The sequence below is a fragment of the Chlamydotis macqueenii genome, chromosome 3 (genome assembly GCF_036417535.1).
Source record: "Chlamydotis macqueenii isolate bChlMac1 chromosome 3, bChlMac1.mat, whole genome shotgun sequence".
Classification (NCBI taxonomy): Eukaryota; Metazoa; Chordata; class Aves; order Otidiformes; family Otididae; genus Chlamydotis; species Chlamydotis macqueenii.
In genome coordinates, this window is record NC_141558.1 from 112,868,275 (window position 1) to 112,894,833 (window position 26,559).

The 26,559-nt window shown below is 43.4% G+C and overlaps 1 protein-coding gene across 5 annotated transcripts in view; it reads right to left on the reverse strand.

Annotated features, from left to right (window-relative positions):
• The window catches only part of MEIS1 (Meis homeobox 1), a 109,234-nt gene that overhangs the window by 36,066 nt on the left and 46,609 nt on the right, over positions 1 to 26,559 (reverse strand). For all 5 annotated transcript variants that reach the window (XM_086744048.1, XM_086744047.1, XM_086744046.1 and 2 more), the window contains one exon: positions 15,847 to 15,992. In XM_086744048.1, the coding sequence (XP_086600174.1) occupies positions 15,847 to 15,992 (146 nt within the window). The remainder of the gene's footprint in view (positions 1 to 15,846; positions 15,993 to 26,559) is intronic.

A 26,559-nucleotide genomic window follows, 5' to 3' on the forward strand; every position in this document is an offset into this window, starting at 1 on the left:
CTACTTTGAAGGGTTTGTTGACATCCAGAAGAGAGACACAAAAAAGATGCCAAAAAAAAAAGGATGCTAAAAAAAAAGATGCTAATTCTGCTACCGTTTTTATGTCAGTTAATTCCCAAGATAATCAGAAACACCTCATCAAACTTGATCATGCTCTCAAGCCTTCTGAAGAACTTCTCACCTACTCCACTTTCTTTTACATCTACTCTCGTAGATTGAAAACAGTTGTTTCAGACAATGGTGGCACTCATGCATACGCAGCGTTAAGGATGCTCTTGCTTAACGCTTTTTATACACGTATATACATCTTCATGCACACAGAGGCGCGCATGCATGCATGGGGATGGACGTAGTTCTGCAAACTACGCCTTCCGCCCCCAGAAGCAAGGACCCGACCACTGTTTTAGGGAAGGTAGCCCAAGATGGCAGCTCATGATTAATGGCTGTATCATCCCTGGCTCGGCGGCGGCGAGGCCCCAGGTCTGATCTGCCAAACATCCCCTTCGTCTGCAGCCGATCAGCAGATGTAAGCACATAGGCCCTGTCAGCTTGACATATCATTCCTACGACAATGTCAACGAGTATTAATGTTCAATTATCTGTCCTAGAAATAACCCTCGCCTTTGCGCATTGTGTAACTGGGCGCGTGGCACTGCGGTAATCCAAACGACAAGGGCAGAGATGCCCGCGCTCACCCACTCACTGTGAGTTGGCTTCCCAACATCGTGATGACATTGCCTTGCGGTAGCGCATGGACGCCGTCCCTCTCCTTCCTCTCCCTGGTTGGGGATTTGTTGTTTTTTTTTTTGGAAGGCATGTCGCAAGGACCACAAAGACCTTTCTCCTCCCCTTTGCATGTTGCATGTCACCCATCAGTACACTGAGATACGCTCAGAAAAGATGCATTTTGATTTTATGCCCATGCAGAGCCATGAGGAGTTTGCTTGTTTGCTTTTACAGAGGGCCATAAGCCAGCCACTACCTGGCAGCCTCTTTTTATGTCCAGCACACAGGTGTGTGTGTATATATATGTACATATAAAATTTACCATCAAATGCAAATATCAACAGTAGCTTCTTCCAGGGCTGTATCAAGATCAATTCACCTCCCAACTACAGGGCTGGAGCAATTTGTCCAAATGAAACATTATAGCCTCTCTTTGTTAAAGCAATTTAAAAATAAGAGCCCTAGTAGAGAAATTATTTAAAGAACAACCACCAGTTAATTCCTGGCATCTTTTAGTACTGTTCAAATATTAAAATTATCGATCAGGTTAAATTCAAATAGGGCTCTCAGAGCCAAAAGTTTACCAAGTATTTCTTCTTTTAAATTAGCGTTACGGTCAAATTACCGCTCGTTTGAATATGCTGCGATGGAGTTTGCAGAATTTTTTTTTTTTTTTTGTTACTATGGCACAGCTTCCTTGAACTAACATTCAAAGGTTATCGGCTGTAAGTTATGCTTGCTAAGTCTTCTTATACAACTCACAATCAGAGGGAGGGAGTGGGAGGAAGCAGTGTGATAACCAGTGCCAGCTTTGAGATAAAGCCTTCCACCTAATCTCTGTTTATTTAGACAACCATCTAACCGCAGCACCAGGCACAAAAACAAGCCAGGTGTATGGCTAAGGGAATTTCTCCTGCCTTATCGTGACTCCATTATATTTTGGGGCAAAGGGAAGCAGAGTCTTTTTTTTTTTTTCCCAAGATAACTTTGAAAATGTAAATAATCCCAAAGTTTGAGGTTTTGATATTTGGATTCGCTTGGCTGGCCAGGCTTTTTTTGCTTTGTTTTGTTGGGAGGGGAGGTGATGGTAACAAAGCACATTTTATTCCGTGCTTTTGTATTTCTTGAGGTTTTGGAGAAAAAGGTTTTGCAATATCACATTTAAGAATGAAGACCCTGCTTTGAAATATTTCCGACCATAGAGGAGTCAGGGTGTTTGGAACAAATACACGTATGATGGGATCAAACTGAGTAGCATTTTAAATGTATTTCACCCTGAACAGCCAACAGCGAGTTGGGTGCCCAGCACACCTCCTGCTGGAAAGCGGCTTTTCCAGCGCTGAAGCGGCTTTTCCAGCGTGGGTGCCAAAATAGAAAAGCTCTTGCAGGTCAGGCCACGAGAAGCAGCACCGCGAGGCGTCTGGCTGAAGGATAACTGAGCCTCCCTCCAGCTTCAGCGGCAACATTAAACCGCGGTGGGAAGCTTGCATGTCAGCTGATGGCTCTATTTTTCCTCTTGCATGAGCCCAAAGTTGTCTCCGATGTATTCAAACTCAGTTTTCCCCCTCTGATAATTCACCCCACTGTTTACTCGATCATTTTAGGTAGGGGGAAGTGATGAATGTTGCTGAGTGCCAGGTTTTTTTGGTGCAAGATGAATAACCCCAAGGAGCAACTTACCCTGAGTCCCAGGCTCCTGTCAGCCCTATAATTGATGATGTTTTCACTGTAAGGGTGGGGACTGGGACACATTAAGGCTCAATAGGGGAAGTAAACGGAGTGAATTGACTCAGCAACTATGCCTTTTACCATGGCTTCTAATAAGGACAAACTGATTACTGCCAAATGTACTTTAACATCACAGGGAGGGGGAAAAAAATAAATCGATCTGCTCAAAGGAAATGAACGCCATACCAGAAGTTTTTTTCAAAGTGAACTTCTATGTTCAAGAGTGCAGAAGCATGTCTCAGCAGCAAGTTGCTGTTTCTTTCTGAGTTGCCAGTTGTCACTAAAGCAAAAATGAATTTGCAGCCTTAAAATGCATCCTAAAGATGAACGCTGCAAAACGATGGCCACAAAGCCAACATCTCTTTTTTCCAATCTCGCTCTTAAATGACTTCAATAACAAAGAGGTGCACGGTGATGCTCGCGCTGTATTTCAAACGGCGACGTTATGTCAGCACCTTTTTACGACGACTGGGAGAGCGGATGCTCTGCTTCTGCGTCAGGCGGTGGGGAAGGCAAGTGGGTGGCAGCCCAGGTTGCCAGGGGTGACTACGGAGCCAGCAACCCCAGGACCCAGCAAAACTCGCCCTAACTGATGGCTTCTGGGTTCCTGCTGACCTTTGATCCCTTCTGGTTTGGCTAGGAACAAAAGAGCCCGTTCACTGGGGCCCCTCACACGTGTATTTAACGAAAGCGGTCACTGCCTATACACTGATTAATATGTTTGCTTTACATGTGGTGGGAGGAGGACCACAGCCATCCCATGCTGCCACACAGGTAAGCACCACACTGTAAAAACAGAATGTATCCTAGCTTGCGTGTCACACAAAATAAATCAAGGAAATCCACCACGAGGCACATGAAAATGACTAAAACAGGTAAAGACAATTTTTGTCACCGACGCAAGAAGTTGCCGAGGCCGGCAATGGTGCCAGAAGCGATTTCCCTGCGTACACAAAAACCCGCGTGGAGTTTCTGTCATGAAAGATTTGGTGCTGCTCTGACACTGAGGGCCATCAGCAGCTCGAACACACTGTCGCAAAGATGCTGTGGGCTACGGCAACCGCGGAGGATGCTGTCCGACCCTCAGTGGCAACTTTCATCGCCTCATCACCATAGCAATGAAGCTGGATGCAGGCGAATGACAAGGGTCTGTCATCACTCAGCCCCGGCCTGACAGCCTTCAGCACCAGTCGCTTGCATACAGCCTCAATACACAAATACATCCTCAACAGGCCCAAAAGTAATAATCTGCCCTTCTGCAATGTCGTCGTTTCGCCAGTGCTCCCGGCAGAAGCAAGCAGCCCTTACACCCCATGGGGATGCTTTGTTTTATTCCCCAGTGAGTTTTTGTTCCCTTTTAGGGAAAAGGAAAAACAAGGAAGGGGGGAGCCAGAAAGGAAACAATGGTACCCAAACATCAAATATCAGAGATAACCAAGGAACAAGCAAAAAAAAAAAAAAAGGGAAAAGAAAAAATATCTGTTACATAAACAGCAGTAAAACATGAGGATTAATGTTTGAAAGGAATACGAAGACATTTTCCATGCAAGGGCTTCAGCAAGGAATAGGAATGTTATTGTGAAAGTCTCAAGCTCCTCTTAATATTAAACACAGGAGTTGTATATAAAATGCATCCTCCGCTCCCTTCACAGAAACAGGCATTTGGGGTGAAGTCAGGATAACTGGCAAGGTACGCCGGGCTGTCACCGACAGCAAACATAGCAAACGCTCTCCTCTGCCTTCACACTGACACCGAAATTAGGGGTCCCAGCTATTTTCACAGTCCTCCTGCCAGAGGTGCCACAAAGAGACAATTAACTTGGTCTGCTTCACCACTGCCTTGGTGGACGTACAGCGAAGAAATGACAGAAATCAGAGATGGCAAAAACTATCTCATCTAGGGCGAGTCTGCCTGGTTGGATTAATCATGATGTCTCTATTTTGGCAGAATCTCTGCACGGGGTCAGTTTTTACTCATCCTGCCCATGCAAAATCACCCCTTCCAATCGCGGCACATGCAGAAGATGGTGAGAAAGATTTGACTTGGTGGTTACCTTACTTAGTTCATCTCGACCATGCACTCCGTCTTTAGTCATACAGAATAACCCGATTTAACAGCGGTCCTATGTATCGTGCAAGCCCTCTCACCATTTAGAAAGCTGCCTTTTAATGATATTTAATTTAAACTTGCTTATATGCTACATTTGCTAGCGAACACATTGGCTACGTGGCTTTTATTTAACGCGTTCGCCATACCCCCATAGCGTGCAACACGCTCACCGGTCCGCGGCAGCCCTGGGAAGACAATTCGCCGCTCGAACATTTTTAAACCTGATTTACCGTTTCAGAGAAACAGCTACGTAACTAATCTTCCAGGACAAATGTAACGCCAAAGAACAACTAAACTGAAACGTATAAATTCCATATATACTTAAAAATATTATTGTCTGTAATTTAATATAACAATATTTCTAGGCCTATAACCTTGCACGCAGAGGCAATTTCCCAAGCATTAATACTTAAATGGGTCATATGCACCACATCTGTCATTCTGTCCTGAAGTCTATGAGGCACAACCAAGACTCTGCAAGCCTATTGATTTTTCTAGCATTTGCTTTAATTTACTTAACCATTGAGAAATCCATCAGTACATAAAGGGCAACTGTCCATTACTGCCTCATTTGCAGACATTCTTTCCCCTTGGTTTTTTTTTTTTCCAGTAAATATTTCCCCTTAAATCGCTGTGTGTTTACAGTGTAAAAATGAATCGGGAAAGTGCTCACACCTGTTTCTGTTCAGTAACTGCTGCACTGAGGTATATGTAATGTGCTTAAAGACAGAATAAATATCTAGACATTATTACATCTGTGTGCAAAGGGTGGTAAATTAGATCCTAATTACATTAACAGGGATTCTGCCTCCCAGCTTAAATTTTACATGAGCACTCTGTAAAAATCCAAAAGCTCTGCTGTGGTTTCTTTACGAGCTGGTGATTACAGCTACTTCCTATGCGGTCACTAAATATTCTGTTTACAAATAAATGAAGAAGCTTTGAGCCAACTTGCCAGGGTAATAATCCATGTTTCTTTTTTTTTTTCCCCCAGCAAACCTTTACCACATAAGCATGGCAACAATCAGAAGCCCTGGCTTCATCTAATTACTCTATCACATAATTTCACAAATTGCCTTTTCACTGGGGAGCCAAGTGCAAAACACGCTCACAGTGGGATTTCAGGCAGCAGCTTTCATTTACTACTCATTTCTTGTTAAATTAAACACAAAAACACCAGTTGTGCGAAAGAAGTCAAAAAGAATGCTTGCAAATGAGCCAGACAAGTGTATCTTATATTTATACCATTCGCACAAAACAGCTCATTGGCAAGCTGGATTTTTAACGGCACCATTATCGCCTTTAACCCTTTTAAAGCCCCGTGCGTGGCTGGTAACCGGATCATCCCATCCAAACGCAGCCCGGTGAAACGGCATCAGGCAGCGCATCGGCCTTTATTAGCCAACGTGGCATCCTTTAGTTAATAACCAGCAAAACAGGGCAGCGTGCCCCAACTTCGTCTCCACATAACCCCTCTGGCTTCCTGGGGGGTTTAACAGGGAACGACCCAGGGCAGAATTTGGCCCACAAATTCCTGGGTATTACATCTGCCTGATACGAGGGAGGGACGGTCCTATGAATAAATCGAGTGAGATTTGTAAGCGCAATTGCTACTTCACTCCGGTACGGCCCACCGAGGTGTGGGGGAGCCACTGGGATTCGGGGGCAGAGGGACCTGGAGGGTCAGACCCCTGCTAATTATCTGAGCACTAATAAGGCAGGATTTCAAGCTGCCACCGAGGAATACAAATTATTTTGAAAATAATTGCAGCCAGTGTAACATCGCTGGCGGAAGTGAACCAGAGGTTACGCTGCTCTAAGATGACATTTTTTACATCAACAAGTACAAAACTAAAACACGGCCATTAGTAATTAAAGCTGTTCCTTTTGTAGCACCAGAGCCAGTAGGTCAGGTACCATTTTACATCAGAAACCAGGCCTTGATGGCTGTAGATTTGCCAGCATTATCTGCACCGGGAGAAAAAAAAAAAACATTAGCAGCAGCTGTCTGTGTGCCTCGACATTGAAAATCCTATTCACACAGACAGGTGGAGTAATTTAAAAGCCAATGTGGTGCAATTTTGATGCAACTAATGCCACTGTTTACTAAAATGCTGCCATTACCGCTGTTTATGAAAACATTACTAAAATTGCATTTTATTCATAAGAATCCTAAGATTCGGGTCATTACCAGCTTCAAAATTATTCTGTCCCCAACTGTAGCTTACGACTATCCAGGATTTACAACCTGCTGCACCGACTGCCCCGTGCTCAGGTTTTGACAATGAAATCAAGGGTTTATCTGCTTTGCCGTCCTCACACAAGCACAGTGCAATTCTCAGATCAGCACCCAGTCCACAGCAAAGAAGTAGAGTTATGCCAATGAGTCTATTAATTCGCTAGATTCATCGAATATGGGATTTACCATCCTGAAAATATCACTAGGGGCCCCAAAAGCTCTCATTAACATGAATAAAGGTGGTCTATGAAGAAGAGTTTCACTTCAAAGTTGACTTTAGGTAGTGCATAAAGCAAGCCTCCAAAGGCGGAGTCCCACTGTTCCCCCTCTGAGTTCAAAGAAAGTCCTTGGAAAACTAATTTATACCATGAGCAGACCCTTGGTTTTACTACTGTGACTCAAGCGACACTTTAGTGCCACTAATGCGACTGCCTTCCCTCAGTGGAACAGACCATCATAGGGGGAATAAGTTGGTGGTTTGTTCTTTGGGGTTTTTTAAATGTATTTCCAAACTGTCTTATGCTGTATAGGTTGGATTAGAAAAGGTCAACCAGTAGCCAAGAAAGGAATATTCATGCTATACCTAAAGTCTGAGAAGTATTTTCTGGGCAAAAGTTTCTGGTTCATAAAGCAGAAAATGCAGTGGTAAGTCCTAGACCTCGCCTTATTAAAATGATGGCCCACCACTTAAGTGAAACAAGTACTCTGCTAAATATTGTGGGTCTAAATCAGGCAATGATGCACAAGGCGAGGTAAATTAGATAACTACATATTAACTTAAACTCTTTTTCTGCCTACTTACCTTCTCTCTACACATATATTTAGCATTGCTGTAGCTTACAGGGTGAGGAGCTGGAAGTGCAAAGGTGAGTCTGATCAATATGTTTGTTCATATATTGAAAATCGGATTTTCAGCTGAGGATTTGGGGGGAAAGGATGGCATTGTCTATGGGAATTTTTACTTTCCATCAACAAAAAAAATTCCTTTCCACAAGAAAAGTTTTCTGTGAGTAATTTTGATGGGCAGACAGTAAATATAACCAGTTAATATTAGGAATTAGAGCTCCTTGAATATATGCAACGAGAAAAAACGTGTAAGCTATAACAGTGCAGATTCTGTTTAGCTGAAGGTAAATGCATTAAAATGGAAACAACCCTTTTAAAATGGGTAAGAAAACAACTGACTTCTGCCTGTCCTGGAGCAATGAACAGACACTATTCACCGCAATATCACTGTTTTGGTTCCTTCAGACAAGGGTTAAGTTCATGCAAACAGATGTAGGATACTCTATGCCAGAGGAAGGGAATGCATCTTACACAACTTGATGTACCACTTCCAAATGTGACCCTATTTGCAAGGCAGCTTATCTTACACCACAGATTAACACATCTCATCAGATATGCGCCCAACTGGTTTGCTGCCTCATATTTTGGCACTTTACCTGATCTGATTAAGTCACTCGCTAGCTTACACTGGTGCGCTGTGAAACTCCTTCAAGAGTTTGGAGATTGCCAATAAAAATTAACACTGGCACTTATATACATAAGCATATCTGAGAATCAACATAGGCTCTTTTGTAGCAACTGTGTTAGAGGACAAGCTAAACAAACAGCTAATAATGAACAACTCAAGCCCATGAATTTATCCTCATTTCCTGCTTACCAACTGCTTGCCAAGATACTGTTGTTGCCTTTGGTGCACTTCATATTGCAAATTATTTGCCAAAATATTTCCATGGATACTTCCAGATTTACAAATCAGTGGTTAGATTTTTTTTCCCTCCCTCTCTGCTCCTTCAAAATGTGATACTTTAATTTCGTACGTCTGCTTTGACTACAGAGAGACAGTACATCACGTAACACATTTCTCTGCCTTGACTGGAGGAGGCTAATTTAAAAAGTAAAGTTGCACAAGCAAAATATCACAGTAGCAAAATTAAAAAGAAAGGAGAGGGTGAAGAAGAAAGCAAAGCATCTACTGTTGACTTAAAAATTCTTATTACTGCAAACATTCTTACTGGTAAACTCATTTCCCAGAATATTTATGCAAACAAAAAGAGTTCTAGTACAACCAGAGCAAGTGTAATTTAACATCCGAATTAATGTTTATCATGTTTCAACTTTTCAGTATTCCCTCGCTTCTATTCAGATGTGAAATTCTTCTAGTGTGTAAATACTAATGTGTTTCAGCAGCTTCCAAATAATTCAAATTCTTTAATGTGCTGCTGGTTTCCCTACTGGTACAACAGTGCCTCCAAGGTGGAAGTTGGGGGAAACTGGGAAAAAGATAAGATAGACCTTTGGGAATAGATCCTCTCTCTAAAATCAGGCTGTTGGCTGCCTTCTGATTTCAGCCAAAATATATCTCTGGACCACTGCTGCTCCTGAGACCTGTGAGGAGCCCAGGATGAGATGCCTTACATCACATGGTTTAAGACAACCTGATGGTTGTCTTCATCAGAAATGAGACTGAATCATAGGTATGGAAAAAAAAAACAGATGTTGTAACTGCACCACACTTGTGAACATGAGAAAAGCCTAAGTGAGGAATCTAGTTCCCTTTAACCAACTGACTAACACCCTGTTTTTCTCCTTTCTGGTCTAAACTCAAAGGTTTGTAGCATAGCTTAGCACTGGCAACTTAAACGATCTATAGGAACGCATGAGATCTCAGTACATGAGACATGAACTTTCCAAGAAATCACGAAACTGGATCAACAGTAGTATTGCCAAGGGTATCCCCCCAAACCCAACAGTTTTCTTTAAAAATGGCAAAATTCACACACACTAGAAAATGAACCACTCCTTGGAGGCTAGACAGCAGATCAAAGCAACACATTCAAGGAAGATTAAAGAAAATGCTCAAGGTTTTGACAGTCATTGTCCTTCATCAAACTCTGGGAGGGCTGAAGGGTTAAGAAGTTAATTCAAACCAAATTACCTAAACCCTGTTTGTCCTCCTTTCTGGAGCTCTCCATTCAATTCTGACAGAGCCTCGGAATAATTATCTTATCCCATAATAACATTTCCCATTTTCTCCCATTGAAGAGATCTGCCACAGCACCTCCACCAGCAGAAGGGAGCTGAGGACCCTCATCATGGCTCACTTGCACCAACCTACAATGGATGCTTTCGCTCGCTGCTCTGGCAAATCTTCCCGCTGCCAGGAGCAGAAGGAACCCTGGCTCCCACCAAGGGGATAGCGGTGCACGGGTGACTGAAGGGAAGCTAAAAATGCCTGGCTTCTCCCAGGAATTCGGGACAGCTGGCATTAAGAAGTCTTGCAGATGTGGAAGAAAGATTTTTACAGCTTCGGTCACAATAAAATCAAGTGAAAGAAGAGACTTGCGTATTTGTGATAAAGAGGGACACGCAGCCCCCATTCCAAGTCCAATATATGGAAATATGACCCATGTTACACAGAAGAGCTCCGGGAGCCCTCCGGCATTTTGCAGAGCAAGTATCAGTTGGTGCAGGATGGAGAGTCATTGTGAGTTATACTTTCAGGGGAGTTGTTTTCTTTTAAGGCTTCCAAATCCTTTAGAGAGGAGCACAAAGAAAATCCTTGCTGTTTTTAGCCAATCATTTCCCCTTTTCATGTTTTCAGCAGCCCAGCTTTGTACCCATCTGCCCTCTCGCCAGACCTCTTTCCAAAACTGGACAAGCATCCCGCATGGGAGCAGGGGCAGGGAGCCAAATTAACCCTATACTCCTCCCACGGCAAAATCTTAGAACCACACAGGGATGAAAGACACGAAATCCGCTTGCTTTAACCTTAAAAAGTTGCTAGCCTGTAAAATATTCATACATAAACAAAACATATAGAATTAAGCAGTGTAATAGTATTTTTCTATCACAGTAATATCCTTGAAGCGATGGGGACTATTCTTCTGTTAGAGCCAGATATAAAGTGCCTCTTTCAAATATCTGCCTCCAATAAATTCTTTTCTACAAATAACAGCTTTGCTAAATAGACTGCATATTGCTTATTACAAGTTTTCTTCTTCAATAGAATGGCATCAGGTGATCAATAAAGCTTCAAAAGCAAGACCAATAATAGAAAGAAAAACCTTTCGCTTTTACTGTAAAGTCAACACATTTCAGCTATGTCTTTTACTTTCTGCTGTCTCCCATTTCAGGAAGATTTAACCTCTTCAGGAAATTGTTTTAAAAGCAGTTAAAAATAATGATTAAATTATGGGATTTACAAGAAAGAAATCCTTGGCCCATTCATTGTTTTTAATCATGGCAATTTGTTTTTTAAAAGGTGTTTGAAGTCCTTCAATCTACCTCTTGGCACCATTAAAAAAAAAAAAGTAGTTTATAATCCCCTAATGTGCTTAAATAAAGCCTTCAATAGTTTAAATTGTTATTAAACATCTTTTGGGATTATAATTTTATGGCTTTTTTTGCCTGATTAGATGATGAACGCGAAGATCATCAAATACTCATCATACAACAAACCAATTACATTGTATAATCCCCAAAATGAGGTTTGAATCTCAACATTTTAAATGAAGCTAGATTTAAAGGACGCAGAGAACAAAACACTTGAAAAGACAGCCCCCAAACTCACTTCTTCTAATTTTGAACCAAAAGGTACCATTACTAGGAGAAAAACATAGTATGGGTTGAAGCAGAAGCTAATCCTGTTGCCACAATTAAATTTACACAGAACTGGTCGTAGGCAAGATGATTATTTTTTTTTCCCTTCCCTTCCTCCAAGCTTTTCCCTTATTTTGCAATCTCTGCTGAAGGCTATACATTACAGTGAGAAGATCTGCTTGAAAAAATGGTGAGATCTGATCCCGGAATGTTAAGTGATCCAAGAAATACTAAATAAAAAAAAAAAAAAGAGGGCCTGCAAAATGTTGGTGTGCTGCAGCACACCCTGAAATTATCCTTATGGCAACTTTCTGGAGCCCAGCTCCAGCATAGGACTGGTTTGCCCCAGTCCGTCCTCAAGACCCTGCCATGGCATTCATCATGGTGTTCATCTGATGCCACAAACCTCTGTCATTTCTGGCTCAACTTTTATACTTTGGGGATGTCCTCGCAGCTTCACCAAACTACTAGTAGCTTTTTTCTTTCCAAATAGTAACCAGACATTCCTTGCACTTCAAATTTATAGCAAAAATCCTAAAAACTGATTTCCCAAACCTCAAAATTTACAGGCTGGTGTCATAATCTACCATCAAAAATTTCAACAAGCTCCACAGCTATGTTTTGCCTAACTAACGGCCAAGCTGGGAAACTCTTCCAACCCAAACATTTAATGAAAATTAAGTCAGAACAGCAAATAGTTAAAAATAAATCCTGCAAGTCCTAAGTGTAAGTTTGATCACCGCTTTTGCTATTGTTTTAGCTGATTTTTTTTTCCTTGTTATTATTCTAAGGGTAAGAAAAAAAAAAAAAGGGCAATTTGGATGAATTTATCCCCTGAAGTGTTTCCCAGCATACTGCCTGCATCCGCAGAGGACAGCGCTCGCCTACCCTTTGGGCATCCGTCAACTCAGTTCTGCACATCAGTCAAAATAACAGGGGAGCTGCAGCGTGACACTGAGCAGGAACTATTGCCCACACACTTCAACAGCCAGAGAGGCTACGGCCTTGCTTTTGATTTTTGATAAAGAAAAAAAGGATTTCCTCCTAAGTGAGAAAAGAGGGGGCAAACCTTAGGAAATGAAGTCAATACACAGAGGAAAGACTTAATACTCTTGGAGATGGAACAACTGCATAGAAGGAATTAAACCAGCCTCTACACTTTTAGAAGATTATATTACTCCAACATTTATTTTAAATCTTTCCAACCATTAATCATTCTTACGACAGACACAGCAATTACTGTCTATTTTGTTTAATTCCATGCCGCTGATGTGTATTAATATTACAATTGTGAGGGGCAAAAAAAAAAAAAAAGGCCTTTGAAAAGGAGGGCTCCCACTAACACCCCAATTAGGAAGCACCAGCAGTGAAGGGGATGCTGGACTTCGCGTTTAATCGCCGCTCGTTTCTTCCCTGCCATTTTCTGGATGGGAAAGTGAAGGCAGGTTAAGTGCTGGGGGCAAAAGGGAGGCATTGCCGGCCTTGATTTGTCCTTTGCCTGAACAGAACCACCTCCCTGCCTCTCCTCGCCTCTCACTTTAGGGAACACCTTGTGTCCACCCTAGGGAAGACCAAATTCACTAACAATAAATAAATAAATGACGTGCCATCTCTAGTTTCCTCAGCTGACCACTCCTCAGGGTGACCTCCCTCCCGCAGCAAGGAGTCCAGCCACCCTTAGAAATGAACTGGAGTCTTAATTCTTTCAGCCTCTCATCTCCCTACTTCTCAGCTCCGATTGCAGCCATGATTTGGGCCTGGGGTTTTTTTTTTTTGCAGAGAGGACAGCACCCTAAGCAGCTTGTCAACACGTTAGATTGTTCTAGCACTAACTGCAGCGTTGGCTCTTCCTCATGTTACCAACATGCTTGCCTGAAGGACATCCTCCTCCACGCACAAGACCCACTGTTCTTTGGGATGCACAAGTGGCCTGGTGCCTTCTCACCCCAGCTGAAACACCACTTGGAAGAGCCCACAAAGTTGTCCAGAAACGTTTTAATTTGGGGAAACTGTCTGTGATAGAGTTAATCTGAAAGGCCTGTCCCAAGGTCCTAGCTGGAGAAGGTCAGACTGGGTAAACCAATTCTGCTTTACTGAACTGATCAGACAAGCCTGGTGCTACCCTGATCCTGCCCTGCAATAAATCTGGTGTCCTTCACCTGGCTAGGCTGCATCTGCACAGGGGACAGTGGACTTTTAAAGCAAGCTTTAGCTCAGTGCTGCAAGGTAGAAAATTCAGCAGCTTTATCGCATAGGTTCAGGGCTGGGGATGGGGGTGGTTCTTTCTGTATCTGAGCCTTCCAGAAGAAGATATCACCTTCCAAGCAGATGCCCAGGTTGTGTCTCCCAGGGGCAGCTCTGCAGCAAACTCCACAGACACTCTCATCTTCTCTTTTGCACATCGTTTCTGCACAGCAGAAGAGTGGAAAGCCACTTGCACCCTACACCTAAACTGGACAAAACAGTGAGAGGATCTGTTCTCTGGTCCCAAGACTCTGCGTGAAGCCAGCTACGGGGTCAGGTCAAGCCCACGTAGCTAAATGTTCAAGAGAGGGTGGCCCCTGCCGCAAGGTCTTTTGTGAGTCACCCCTGCTATCTTCTGCTGTGCTCACAGGAATAGTTTCAGAGGGTGGTAGCTGCCCTAGGCTATGAGCATGCTGGAGACTGCTCAAGCAGTTTAACAGGATAGACCGTCACATTCCTCTGCCCAGGCCTGGGTGATGTCTAATTTACTAGCACAAACACAGCAACGTGCCACTTCCAGGGAAAAGTACTAATAGTATTAACAATAGTAATGTATACTACGTTATTTGTCATGCCTCAGCTGGAAGCAATGGGGACTGACACACAGTTGTTCAGTGTCCCCTGGTGTGCCCTGTCCTGACTGCAGAGCTTCCAGGGCATCTCCTCAGACCAGACTCTAAACCTGCTGCGTGAGGCCGGTGGGAGCATCGCTGCTAGCACAGCATCGCTGGACCATTTTGGAGGCAGACGTTCTTAACCTCACATCTACCTGCAGAGACACACCAGGCCATCAGTTCTTCTTGGGCGAGGACCTAGAATCGGGCAGCCACCAAAACCAGGAGGTATCTCAGCCTTCGAGAGCCATATGCTGAACACACCAGGGACAGGTCTAAGGAGTTGGTAAAGCTGGGGCGTGGCTGATGTAGGGTCTGCCAGAGAGAGAGATTAACTTGGAGATATCCGAGGCCCCTCTCCAGCCTCGGAGGAGGAGTCCTCGGAGGAACCTCCAGCACGAAGGTTCATTCATAGCAACCCAGGACTGTGTGGGGCCGGATTCCCTGCCTGATCCCCGTGCTGACAAGAGTCATGGCAGATATCTGGTTTCTTGGCTCAGCGGGGGATGGAGGGGCGACTTGCGTGAGCGCTTCCTCCAGTTTACGAGTATACCCTTGGCAGGGCTCCCACCGGGACTGGGCAAGCTGGCCGGCTTCTGATTTCACCCTGACCCTCACTACAGGCAGGGGAGAAAGTCAACCCCTGGGATTAGAGGCAAGAGGCTTTTATCCTCCTGGCACAGAGAAGCTCAGACAGAAAACCTGGGGCTGAAGGCGCACATTCCCACCATGGATGAAAACACAGTGACAGATCACCACAATTTGATGAAAAAGGAGAATGGCATTAGAAACAGTTCTCTAAATGCTAACGTTAGAAGGTGTGGTACACAATATAAAACCTTGAAAGAAGCTCCAGCATCCAGCTTAACCCCACACACCTGTCCAGAGCTTTGATTTCTAATCCCAGGAATAAAAAAAAAAATATACAGGTAGCTGTGGCAACAGAAATAGCTGTGCATCCCCCCACCCCTTTATAATGTTAAATACAGGGGTAACTTACACTCTGGGAATGAGAACATCTCAAAGAAAAAAATCATACTTTGCTGTTAAACCAGATACATTCAGACCTTTCATCATGAAGCTTCTGATGATCTCTGACAAACGTGAATAAGGTCTTTGTTTGCTTTTTGCTTTGTTTTTAAACTCCCCAATTATTTTCTGCGGTTCTCCGGAGCACAGAACCAGTGGCCAAACGCTGCTCTCTGCTCCGAAGCAGTGATTCCCATGTCAGCTAAGAGGAGCTGCAGCTGTGTGAGCAGTGGGGCAGGACAGGTCTCCAAGGTTATTAGTATGAGCTTAGTCACACATTGCAGTGACGTCCTGTTAACAACTGCGACTCGAACCAAAAAAAAAAAAAAAATAAAAACAACACACACAAAAAACCCCCAAAACCATAAAAACATACGCTCCGTGCTCTTCCCCTGGCATCTAACAAATGAGGTAACAACAACAACTCTGCTCGGAAAAGTTCCCTGAGCTGCCTGTCAGCAACATCATATGTATTTTTTGCTTTCTACAACTACTACAACTATGACATTTTCCATGTTTTATTTTGCATATGTGATCTAGAGTTCACTTACTGTTAGATGCTGGAACAGCCATGCCCTCATGATATTTGTGGCTACTTTGGGAAAGATGCCACGCTTTTTATGTCGCTTTTTGTCCTTATCTGGATCATCATCATCACCTGTGCTGGGGGAAGCTACACTGTTGTCCAAGCCGTCACCTGTAAATATAGTGAATCAAATTTTGACTTATGCTACCTTTATATACTTCAGCCGAAGCCTGGCTTTGGGTATAAACTGTATGAATATTTAAATGAGGTATAAATTCTTTAACACCGTAATTCACCAGGGGTTGAGGGGATGAGGGGGAAGAGACATGGGGAAAGGGAGGGTCTCAGGACTGTGTCAGCCCCGTTCTGGTTTATCTTGAAGGACAGTGCGGCCACTTCTGCCACTGTAACCCAAACCAAAAAGTGCTTTAAAAAAAAATTTAAAATTTGCAAGCATCCAGCTTGCAAAAGTGGAAACGGTGGCTTTTCTTCATACTAGGTCACTTCCCAAAAAATTAATCCCAATCAGCTATTTGGGTTGAGATGGCAATGAGGAAAGTATCGATGGTGTCCCATCCCCATCCCCGACCTGCTCTGGGATGTGAAAAATGGGGCAAATGCAGCTCTCTTGCAACATCATATTCTCTCCCCAAATTCAGAAATAACCAGAGCACTAGGACATTGCTTATGTAAAGACTTCTATAGACATTCAACTTGACTTTTTGATGGGAGGTGGGTAGCTAACTGGCCTCCCCTCTTCTCAGCCCCAGCCTAAGGAAATTCATACGGGATTAAGTAGGTACGGATTTGACATACACCATAGGAATTAACACCCTGCTTTGTGCCTGTGTGCCATATCCGTAATAGGTGTCCGCTCCTGTTAAAAACCAACTCATCCAGAATGAATTTCCATAATGCAGAGAAGCTCTCAGACAGTTCTCATCACATTAGCAACGTATCGAAAGGAGGACATAACTGCGTGCCATCCAACTTGGGTCTGGGCTGATGGGCAACTGGTCCAAAGAAAACAAAAGTTGCAGCACCCGGCCTGTTTGCATGCAACTTTTGTTTCAAACCCTGGAAGCAGCTTATAAACAAGTCCACAGAGCAAATCAATCTCTGCATTCTTTGCATGTGGGTTGAATGGTATATCCCAAGATATACCATGGCTTCCAAGAACAGTGTATTTGTAGCAACATGGAGTTGTGATGTTATTAGGCAAGTGTTTTTCACACCCCCAAGCAAGAACGATCAAGAAAATAATCTGAATTGGGCTGAATTAAAACTATGTCTGGTAGGAATAAAAATAAAAAATAAATTAAAAAAAAATGTAGACTGTCAACATTATAATTTGTTAAACAGCTTTCAGCACAAAAAAAAAAAGTTATTATTAGTGTTATATTTTTAGTACCTTACTGACCATGGCAAATTTATAATTGTCCTTATGACTTGGCCTGTGTCTTTAACGAAATGGTAACCTTGGGTAGTTATAGAAACAAACAAGATCTTCATGAAGAAATCAGATATCTGACAAATTCTTTGAAAGCCCAGTATGTAAAAAAGGGCTTTTATATAGAGAAGCAATTCACCATATAAAATAATAATTCATAAAAGAAACATAAGCAAAGGAAACAACTCAACAGCATTTAAAATTCCACGGGCTAATCCACTTTCTGTCTGCGAGAGGCAAACAAGGAAAAGAAAAGTATTACGCATTCATTGATTAAAAATGAAAAGCTTCTAACCTAATGACACTGCCTTTCACCGCCTCCCTGCAATCGTCCACCCAACCTCTCCCCCCCACCCCATTTTTAAAAAAAATACACTCTCTCCTCATTTCAAACCCCCTTCAGATTAATTTAGCAGGCATCGCCTCATGCCTGACGGGAGGAGGACTCATTGATAATTTATGGAAATATCTACTATAATCCAAGAGAGATGACTTTTTTTTTCCCAGCTTTGTGCATCAATAGATAATCAAGGCCTTCAAGCAGCCTTAGCTTCCCATTACCTCGGGCAAGAGAATTCCTGAAAGCATGCCTCCGGGGCACCTGAATTATATCCTCCATTAGGGGAGGAAAAGCTTTCTGCATTCCACCTATAACACTCCCCAGAACCTTTCCTGTTTATTTCTGCTGTATGAAAGCAGAAGCATTAGGAACAGGATTTTTTAAGTGAAGACTTATGTAGATACAATGGAGAAACCTTTCAAGCGCGAGCCAGATCACCTCCTTCAATCCCTGGCGGTGACCTATCCCAAATAAAAGGTTTCTGTTACATCATTAGCTCAAGCCAAAAACAGCCTTGGCTTAATGCACAGTTTGTTCTTCCTACTGTTTTTAGGCAAATACTGCTACTTTACTCCCATCTGGGAGGGAAATTACACTGCTGGGCTGTAATCTAAGACAAGATTTTCATTGGAAGCAAATGCTTTCAATCCAGTGTAAATACTGGTGCATGTTCAGAAAAGCCTAAAACAATAAACTCTGGCCCCGTCCGACACAAGTTAGAGAAAGTGAAAGGCAGGGAGAGGATAAGAAAGCACCCGGCTATCCTAAGAGCAAATGCTTCACTAGACTTTCATAAATTGTTTAACCTCTTCCACTTTTTTTTAAATAGAAGATTGATCCCGTAAAGACTGAAACCACAGAGAGAAGTCTAAATGGCCAATTGTGGATTTTCGTATTTCCATCTACTTTGCAACTCGATACGCTCACCTCTGTGAGGTCTCCAGAGATCCCCCCGCTTGCCTTTCTTTTTTCCCTCTCTTTTCCTCTTTTTAAAGATCACTAAACAAACTTGAAGCACCACTGACCAGCCACACGGTAGCAGCTACGAACCGCATTTGTAAAATGTCAGCGGCGACTCCGTTCCTGAAGTTGACTTCTCCTGCCGCCAAATGAAGGCAAACTGAAAAGGTGGAAATAATCATAGAAATGATGCTAGTCCATAAACAAGCTTACAGCCTCATTAGTATAGCGGGAGGCTCCGCTGGGTGATTTATGCTTGTTTTGCTGATGCCATGAGGAAATGCCATAGGGCAACTTTAGCCAGCTGCTAATGGTTTCTGACAGCTTCTTAGCAACTAGTGCAAGCAACGCCGTGGCGTTTGCTAGTGACAGAAACTGAAAATGTCATATTATCTGCCCATGTGTCACAAAGTCCGTGTGGCAATTAACTAGTAGGCCAGTGACTGAGGGGCCAGAGGCTCTTCAAAATGGCCCGTGGCTATTCGGGGGGCAGAGCAGGCGCACCGCTTGCGTTTACGCTGCACATATGCACGGCCATATGCATGATCTGCATTGCGCTCCCTCTGCCTCGGTCGCCGATGAGTTTGGTCCACGCGGATCCTTTGTCCGTGGAGAAACTCCGTCTCGCTTTCTCTTTAGGCACGGCGTGACATTATCAGAGGAACTGCAAGTAATCCGTCTTGATATGATGGTTGGAAATGGCACTTTAATTGGCAATACCTGATTCTCTGGTTTTGCGCGCTGGATCCAAAGGTGCTAGCTGTTTTTCTGCTCACTCGCAAATTAGTCTAAAAGGATTTAAGATCACTGAAGCAGACTCGTTGCCTGTCAAATTGCTGGGAGCACAGCAACTCTGCACAGCAACTAGATGCTATTTAAAAAAAAAAAAACCCAGAGCCTGTAAGGAGCAGGAGGAGAGCCCGGGCTCCGCGCGCCTGTTCCCCAGCGAGCAAAACCAGGCGCTATATGTCAAACTGTCAAACCTTTCAGCATGGCCGTTTGCCCTTTCAAATAATATTTAAGAATTGTTTTTACACAAATTTTTATAGGCCATGGTCTAGTGAAAGAGGCCAACCAACAAAGAAAGGAATTTGTACTACAATTCGTCCGCGGACGATTTCTTGCCAGACCTGGGCCGGTCCCCATGGAGCGAGGCAGGTGACCTGTGGCAGCTCCCCGGCTGTTGGGGAGCTCCGATTTCAAACACCCTCAACTCCGGCGTCCCAGAGTTGCCTATTTAAGCACACCCAGGCATTTAGGCCGCGCTATCTTGTTCCTTTCAAGAAAGGATAAAGCGGCATTTATCGTATTCAGCCCTGCTGAATGGGTCAGGCCGGCTGTGCTAGCGGGGGCTCCTCTTGCTGCGTCCACCTCCCCGTTGCCATCACCTCCTACAACTTCCCTTCCCCTCCCACTCCCCCAAAAATCAGAGGCAGAAGCAGCAAAGGGCAGCCAGGTTTACAGCGGCTCCTCAAGTGGGTAATGCTCTCTTTGTCCTGGGTGATCCGTTATAAATCTTCGTTGGCAAATAGGTGCTTCTGGAGAGCAACCTGGTACATGTGTTGGCCTTCAGGAGCATTTCCTCCCTCGCCTCCAGCCTGAACCGAAATGAAACGTCATTGCCCTGCAATGCTGGAAAGGCACAGCTAGGCAACTTCCAGTCACCCTGGTCCTAAATCCATCCTCAGGCCTCTGACATAGAAACTGCTCAGATAAGACGTAAACAGTCCCAATACGAAGTCCAGGCTGTTTCAGAAAGCTTGGAAATTCAGATGTCCTAAAAACCCTGGCCCTTCGCTCGACCGAAAAAATACATGCTTTTGCACGTGGTTTTTTAGACCAACATCCTCAAATGATTTTAAGTGACTAGAAATCTCAACAGCAAAGTGCCAAATACACTTTTACTACAAGTATCTTCACCAGTTGCAACAGGTTATTTCTCACCGCACGTAGCCCTGTACCATGACCAAATCTGTATTTGGAGCACAAATATTTTCAAATCAAAGCAAAATATACTATTCCTAAAACCTCTGTCATGAGATCTGAGGGAGGTTTGGGGGTCTACCGTTCAATTTGCTAGCAGGGGGTGAGAAGAGGGCACCAGCTTCACTCAGGTCCACCAAATCATGCGACAAACCCCACCTTCCAGCTTTTACAGCCCACCTTTAGATAAGCATCTAAATACACCATTTTTAGGAGGTCATGGAAGAAAATATGAAAGAGACGTACCCAGAAGTCCTGGGAAAGAACCAGAGCAACTTTTAGGTGTGCCCTGGATTGGACGGCTTCATTAATATGGGACTAAATCAGTGTCCTCTAAAAGACTCAGCACTCCCTAAGTCAAATTTATTTTTATGTGTCAAAATCTCTCCTGTTAAAAGCAACTTCTGCCTCCTGGTAGAACTTTATGGGTCACACTTACTTTTGCTTTAATAAGCTAATATAATTTAAATACCCATTGTGTTTGAACAAAAACTATTAACTTCTGTACTAGACTTGCAATGTTTTCGGTGCTGTGAACTGAAATACCTAACACAGTGCCCCAAAGTTTGGAGGCTTTTCAGTAGTGTGATTTTTTCAAAAATCAATAGTAATTTTTTTTAAAGAATTTAGATATGAGTTCCTCAAATTCCTGCTTCTGCTAGCATGAGAATTCTACATTATCTAAGCTAAATATTTAACTGCTCACTGCCCATCCACAGCTCTGTTGGTTTCTTTCTCTTTTAACCCCTCCAAGAACCCAAACCTCTTTAGTAACCTTTCCACGTAACTGGAAAGCAGGATTCGTTAATAACTTTGGACAACATAATGTACTAGAGAGATTTTAAGTGGCAAAACTACTTTCCTTAATCTTTCTTCAGTGCTCTGTGCTATTTTAGAGTAACTATTTTAATTTCAGTGCCTTTGCTTATGTTATCCCTTACACATCTCCAGTTTGCTGGATGCCCACGCATCCACCATGCTGGATTTTGGTAGAACAAAGTCAGGCCTATGTGTGAAATGTAATTTTCCTACAAGATACAAAATTATGAACTCTCAAAAAGCAGGTCCAAGGATGCAACAAGTTTTCCTGTAAAACAAGAGCAAGAGAGAAGGAATCTGCCACAACCTACTGTTCACAGGATGCAAAACAAGGATTCTCACTTCAGACCACCAGCAGTGAATGGACTTGGGCAATCAAAGAAGAATATGAAGTTTTTGGGTTTGTTTTTGTTTGTTTGTTTCTGACACAGCCAGCTCCAACTTGGCAAAGGAATGTGGTGAGCAAAAGTCACACCGAAGTTACTCTGATGTGAGTCAGGGTGGCTAGTATTCATGTCCACAACCATACAAGGACAAGTTCTCTACTCAGAAATGATCATGCCTCCTTACAGTGAGGTGGGGAAGGAGACAAGTTGAGCAGCACAGGGGCTGAGTGCTCAGATATGCCAGGAGAGAACTGGAAGGCACTGGCACAGTCTGAGGATGCATGCCCAGCTGTAAGCCAAGTTGTTCTTATTTGTCGAGGAGAACTAGAAGTTTTGACAGGAGAAGGTTCGTGAGTTCAGAAGATTTGCCCACTCACATGCACGTAGATATTGCATAGGTAACATCAACCCACTGTGACTGCTCTCAACCTGCCAATGCCCAAAGCAAGGCACATGAGCTGAGGATGGGGCTACCAGCAAAAAGGTACGCCAGAAAGCTTAAAGTAACTGTGCAATCTTTTTATGTGGAAAAATATCTTCTAGTAGTTTGGATCCACAATTATTCAGATGTGATGGAAGCACCCACTCCAGGAGTTCCTGAGGTCAATGGCAATCATCTCAGCACGCTGAATGGCCTACAGAACAGCCCTAAAACCAATTTAAAACAATGATGTAGGTCTGCTTGTGAACTTGAAAAGTGGTATGGATAAGGGACCAATTTTTTTCTTATTCCTTAAAGAAAAAGCCCTCTCAAATATACTTAATAAAAAGTTAATGATGAACAGCAAGGTCAAAAATGAGCATTAGGAAGGAACAAATACCCTGTGTTTGGGTTTGCATGCGCCTCTTAAGGAGATGCGGTGCATGTTTCATGCAAGGATTCAGACCATGACACAAACAGTAGGAGGTTGTCAGTCACAGATAGTATCCATATTTACAAGATACTAAAGGAAACAGTTGCAAAAATATCCTACACAAATATTCATAGATGAGTAGCCTGGACAAGTATAAATTACACTCTGGTATTTGACAAATTTTCAAAGTTTTTTCCTTGAATCATTGTACTTTGTTCTTTAGAGACAGGAGCACCTTTTTCTAGTAACTCAATCTTCCTTTCTGACTTGAATTCCCTTCAGGCAAGCAATGAGCAAATTAGCTGTCTACGCAAAGAGTGAAAACAGCATTGATGAATAGGGGGGAAAATCCCCCAGATTTCACTCATTTTCATTTGTTCAGTAGCTTCTTTTAACAGCTGAAACAAAGGAAACCTCTTCTGCACAACTTGCTGTTTCTTAATAGGGTTCAGAAAACTACGCTATTACGGATAAGTTGTGCGGTATTTCTGGAGCCGTGCATCTATGCACCGAATGAAATACCAAAAAGAAAGCAATTCATTGTATGGGAAGCAAACAACTTTCTGCTGCCAGCAACAGAAGTTTACTTTGAGCAGTTGGAAGCAAATACCCTACAGAAAAGTATCTGGTTAAACAGAAAAACATCCTGCTTTAACCAAGAACAGTAAAAAGCTTAAACAGATTTTTTTTTTCCAAACCTAAAAGCCAGCAAGATGACCCTACCACTTCTTGGGAAAAGCTGTTTTACAGTCATTCTCTCATTTTGTTCAAACATAGGTCTTTTTTTGAAACTTATTCTCTCCAACCTCAGCTGGAGAGCTGGCCCTCCCAGCTATGGGTCTCACCAGCTGCGTTCTCCACGAGAAGTCAACCACATATGGCTGAGGCACAGGAAAATCCACTGTTGGATTCGGTTGGTCTTACTCCCTTGCAAAGCAGGAGCACAAGCTGCAGCAGGAGGAGCACAGGACTGCTCTGCCATGGGGGAAATATGCCCAAGTAATACCCCAAATGGCCATGAGGTCAACCTCTGTAAATCTCTATAGCTCCTTAAACAACTGGCTCTATCTTTGTGTTTATCCAGCTCCTAAGACACTTGACTCTTGGACTCTGCGCAAGCAGCTATAAGAGGCTCAAAGCAAAGATCAGAGGCATATTACATATCAACTACGGGACGCATTATCTGTAGAAACAGTTTATTACAGTGGAGCATTTAAGTAGGCTTCCTTCCCTAAAAACAGCTAAATTGCCTTAGGCCCTGCCTGCATGCCTGCTCCAGAGGAGATGATGCTGTAGATTTCACATTGTAGAAGACAAAATATGAGACAAAACCTTGACACTGTCCAAAACATTCAAAATTAGGTTCTTCTATTGAAAAAAAAGTTTTTTAAAAAAATTGTCATTGGGCAAGACAAACCAAAATGCTTGGGATTGTCGACCCAAATGAAAGCATTTTATTTTGGGCCAATTCAAGACCAACTGATGCTGGCCCAAGCTGCAGTGTGCCCTACAGGAACTGTAGTTCAGATGCTGTTTGCCCCAAATCCTCTTTTGCAGGGCTGGATCTCATACGTCAGAGGAGTCATACAACCATAATGAACAGGAGAGAAATAGTCTAGCTGTGGCTCAGGCAAGTCAGGATTCATGACCTACCAAGTCCACAAGAGATATTTCCAACTGGAAATTCCCATGTCGTTTGTGTCAACTGAAAAAGTTCTTGCCGATATGCAGTGTATTTTCCTCCTCTCCTGTCAATGCATTTTAAAGTAGTATCACATCCAATAAATTATTATTTTCCCTGTCCCTAGTCCATCTGACTATGAAACACCTGACAAGGAAAACCAAGAGACTATTGAAAGAAAACTAACATTAAACTTCACTTTGCATGCCCTGGCAGTACCACATACTCTATATCCCTAAATACAGCCATCACTCAAAGGCAGAATTGAAAGCGATGAGAATAAAATGCACCCATCTCATCTACATTTCCTCTTTTGACAGTAACGACATCTCAGTTTCCATTGCCGATGCTTAAAAATACATCCATAATCTCACACAACCTTATAAAGATCCACTTGCTGCAGCCATTACTCCAGCAAATCATAGCCACTAAACTCACTTGACTGGGCAGTTAGGGAAAAGACATCTGGCTTTGAACTTAAGGTACAAATCAATTATTTCTTTGTACTTAAAACAAGAGGAAGACAATTTTGATTTGTTATGGAGGGTTATTCCAAAAACCCTTCTGAGGCAGCCTAGTGGTTCCCAATGCAGGATCCTGTAACTCACAGCTACGGAAAGGAGGGTGGAGAACATGGCTGTTTCCACAAGGTGTCTTTGAGGTCTGAGGGAAATTAGATTCCTGTGTGGCGGCCTAAAATACTGGGCAGAATGACAGGGACATAGGAATCTTCCAGCACCCGGGCTTCGCATGAACAGGGCAGGAGCTGGACCCAAAACACTTCTTTTTTCTAACCAAATGTACCTAAAGGAGGCCTACAGGAAAGATGGGGAGAAACTCTTCAGTAGGGCCTGTTGTGACAGGATGAGGGGTAATGGTTTTAAAATAGAGGGAGGTAGATTCAGACTGGACACTAGGAAGAAATTTTTACAAGGAGGGTGGTGGAACTCTGGAACAGGTTACCCAGAGAGGTGCTGGATGCCCCATCAAGGCCAGGTTGGATGGGACTCTTAGCAACCTGATCTGGTTGGAGATGTCCCTGCTCCTTGCAGAGAGGTTGGACTAGATGACCTTTGAAGGTCTCTTCCAACCCTAACCATTCTATGATTCTATAAATATTCACAATCACAACTGAATGGACAGCATTTGGACTGTACCGTGAGTTTCCTCCCCTCACCCTGCCCTAGCACTGCCTGGGATGCTCAGAAGCAGCCTGCTTCGCTCTCCAAAGACAAAACCTCATGCTACCATGTTCGTAATCAGCTCAGGAAAAAACACCGTAATTACAAAATAAGCAATCCTCTGACAGACCTTTTAAGGGAAGGGCGTAGACAGCATTAATCATGTTGTCCCCACTGCTCCTTGCTGCCTGGTGCCCTAAATACATCACTCTCCTTCTTCCAGCAAAAGCCAGTCGCTCTGAAGGGCCCGTGACAATAGTGGGAGGTTGCTCCTCAGGAAGGAGGTGCAGAAGCCAAAAGGAGATAAGTAGATTTGACAGAGCCAAGCTCACTGAAAATTTTCTTCCACTTGACTGTCCCTCTCCAACACATAAGGCAAAGCTGCTCTGATGAGGTGGCGCTTAAAAAAAGGCCACAATGGGAAAAACAAACCTGAAGTTGGCCTTTAGAGCAAAGGCACAGTGGTGGCGGCCAGTGGGCAGGCAGGCTGCTGCTGCTCGCACGGCTCCCGCTGCCTGCTGCTCAGCATGATGAGCAGGAGAGGGATGCTCTCAGAAGTCATCTTCCACCGCCTTTCCTGCAGCTTACATGGGCAGCACCTGGTAGAGCGCAGTGCTAGAGATAGATGGCACCCATGGGTGCCATTCTGCACCAAACAAAGCACAACCACTAGTGGTAGCCAGCCCAAACTTTGCTCAGACTCATCTATACAAACTGGGGTTAGAAAGCCCCAATTTGGGTAGGGCACAAAGGCACACAGGCACTGACAGCCATTTCAGCCACTTCAATCCTACTAGCACGTCCCCTTTGGCTCCAGCTTAACATATTATTGTCACTGCTATGTTTTGTTTTTTTGGTTTCCTACAACTTTCTATCACAGCTTCTGGCATTTTGCTTTCTGTTTTACAGTGCAGTTATAGGTTAGAGTGTGTTTTTTTCTAAATTAAAATAAACAAACAAACAACAAATCCAAATGCAAATCATCCAGGAACAAACAGATATCCAACACATGCAGTGAAGGTGAAACCAAAGTCACATCAACGCTAAACACTTTAAAACTTCCCCTGAATATCACCTACCGGTG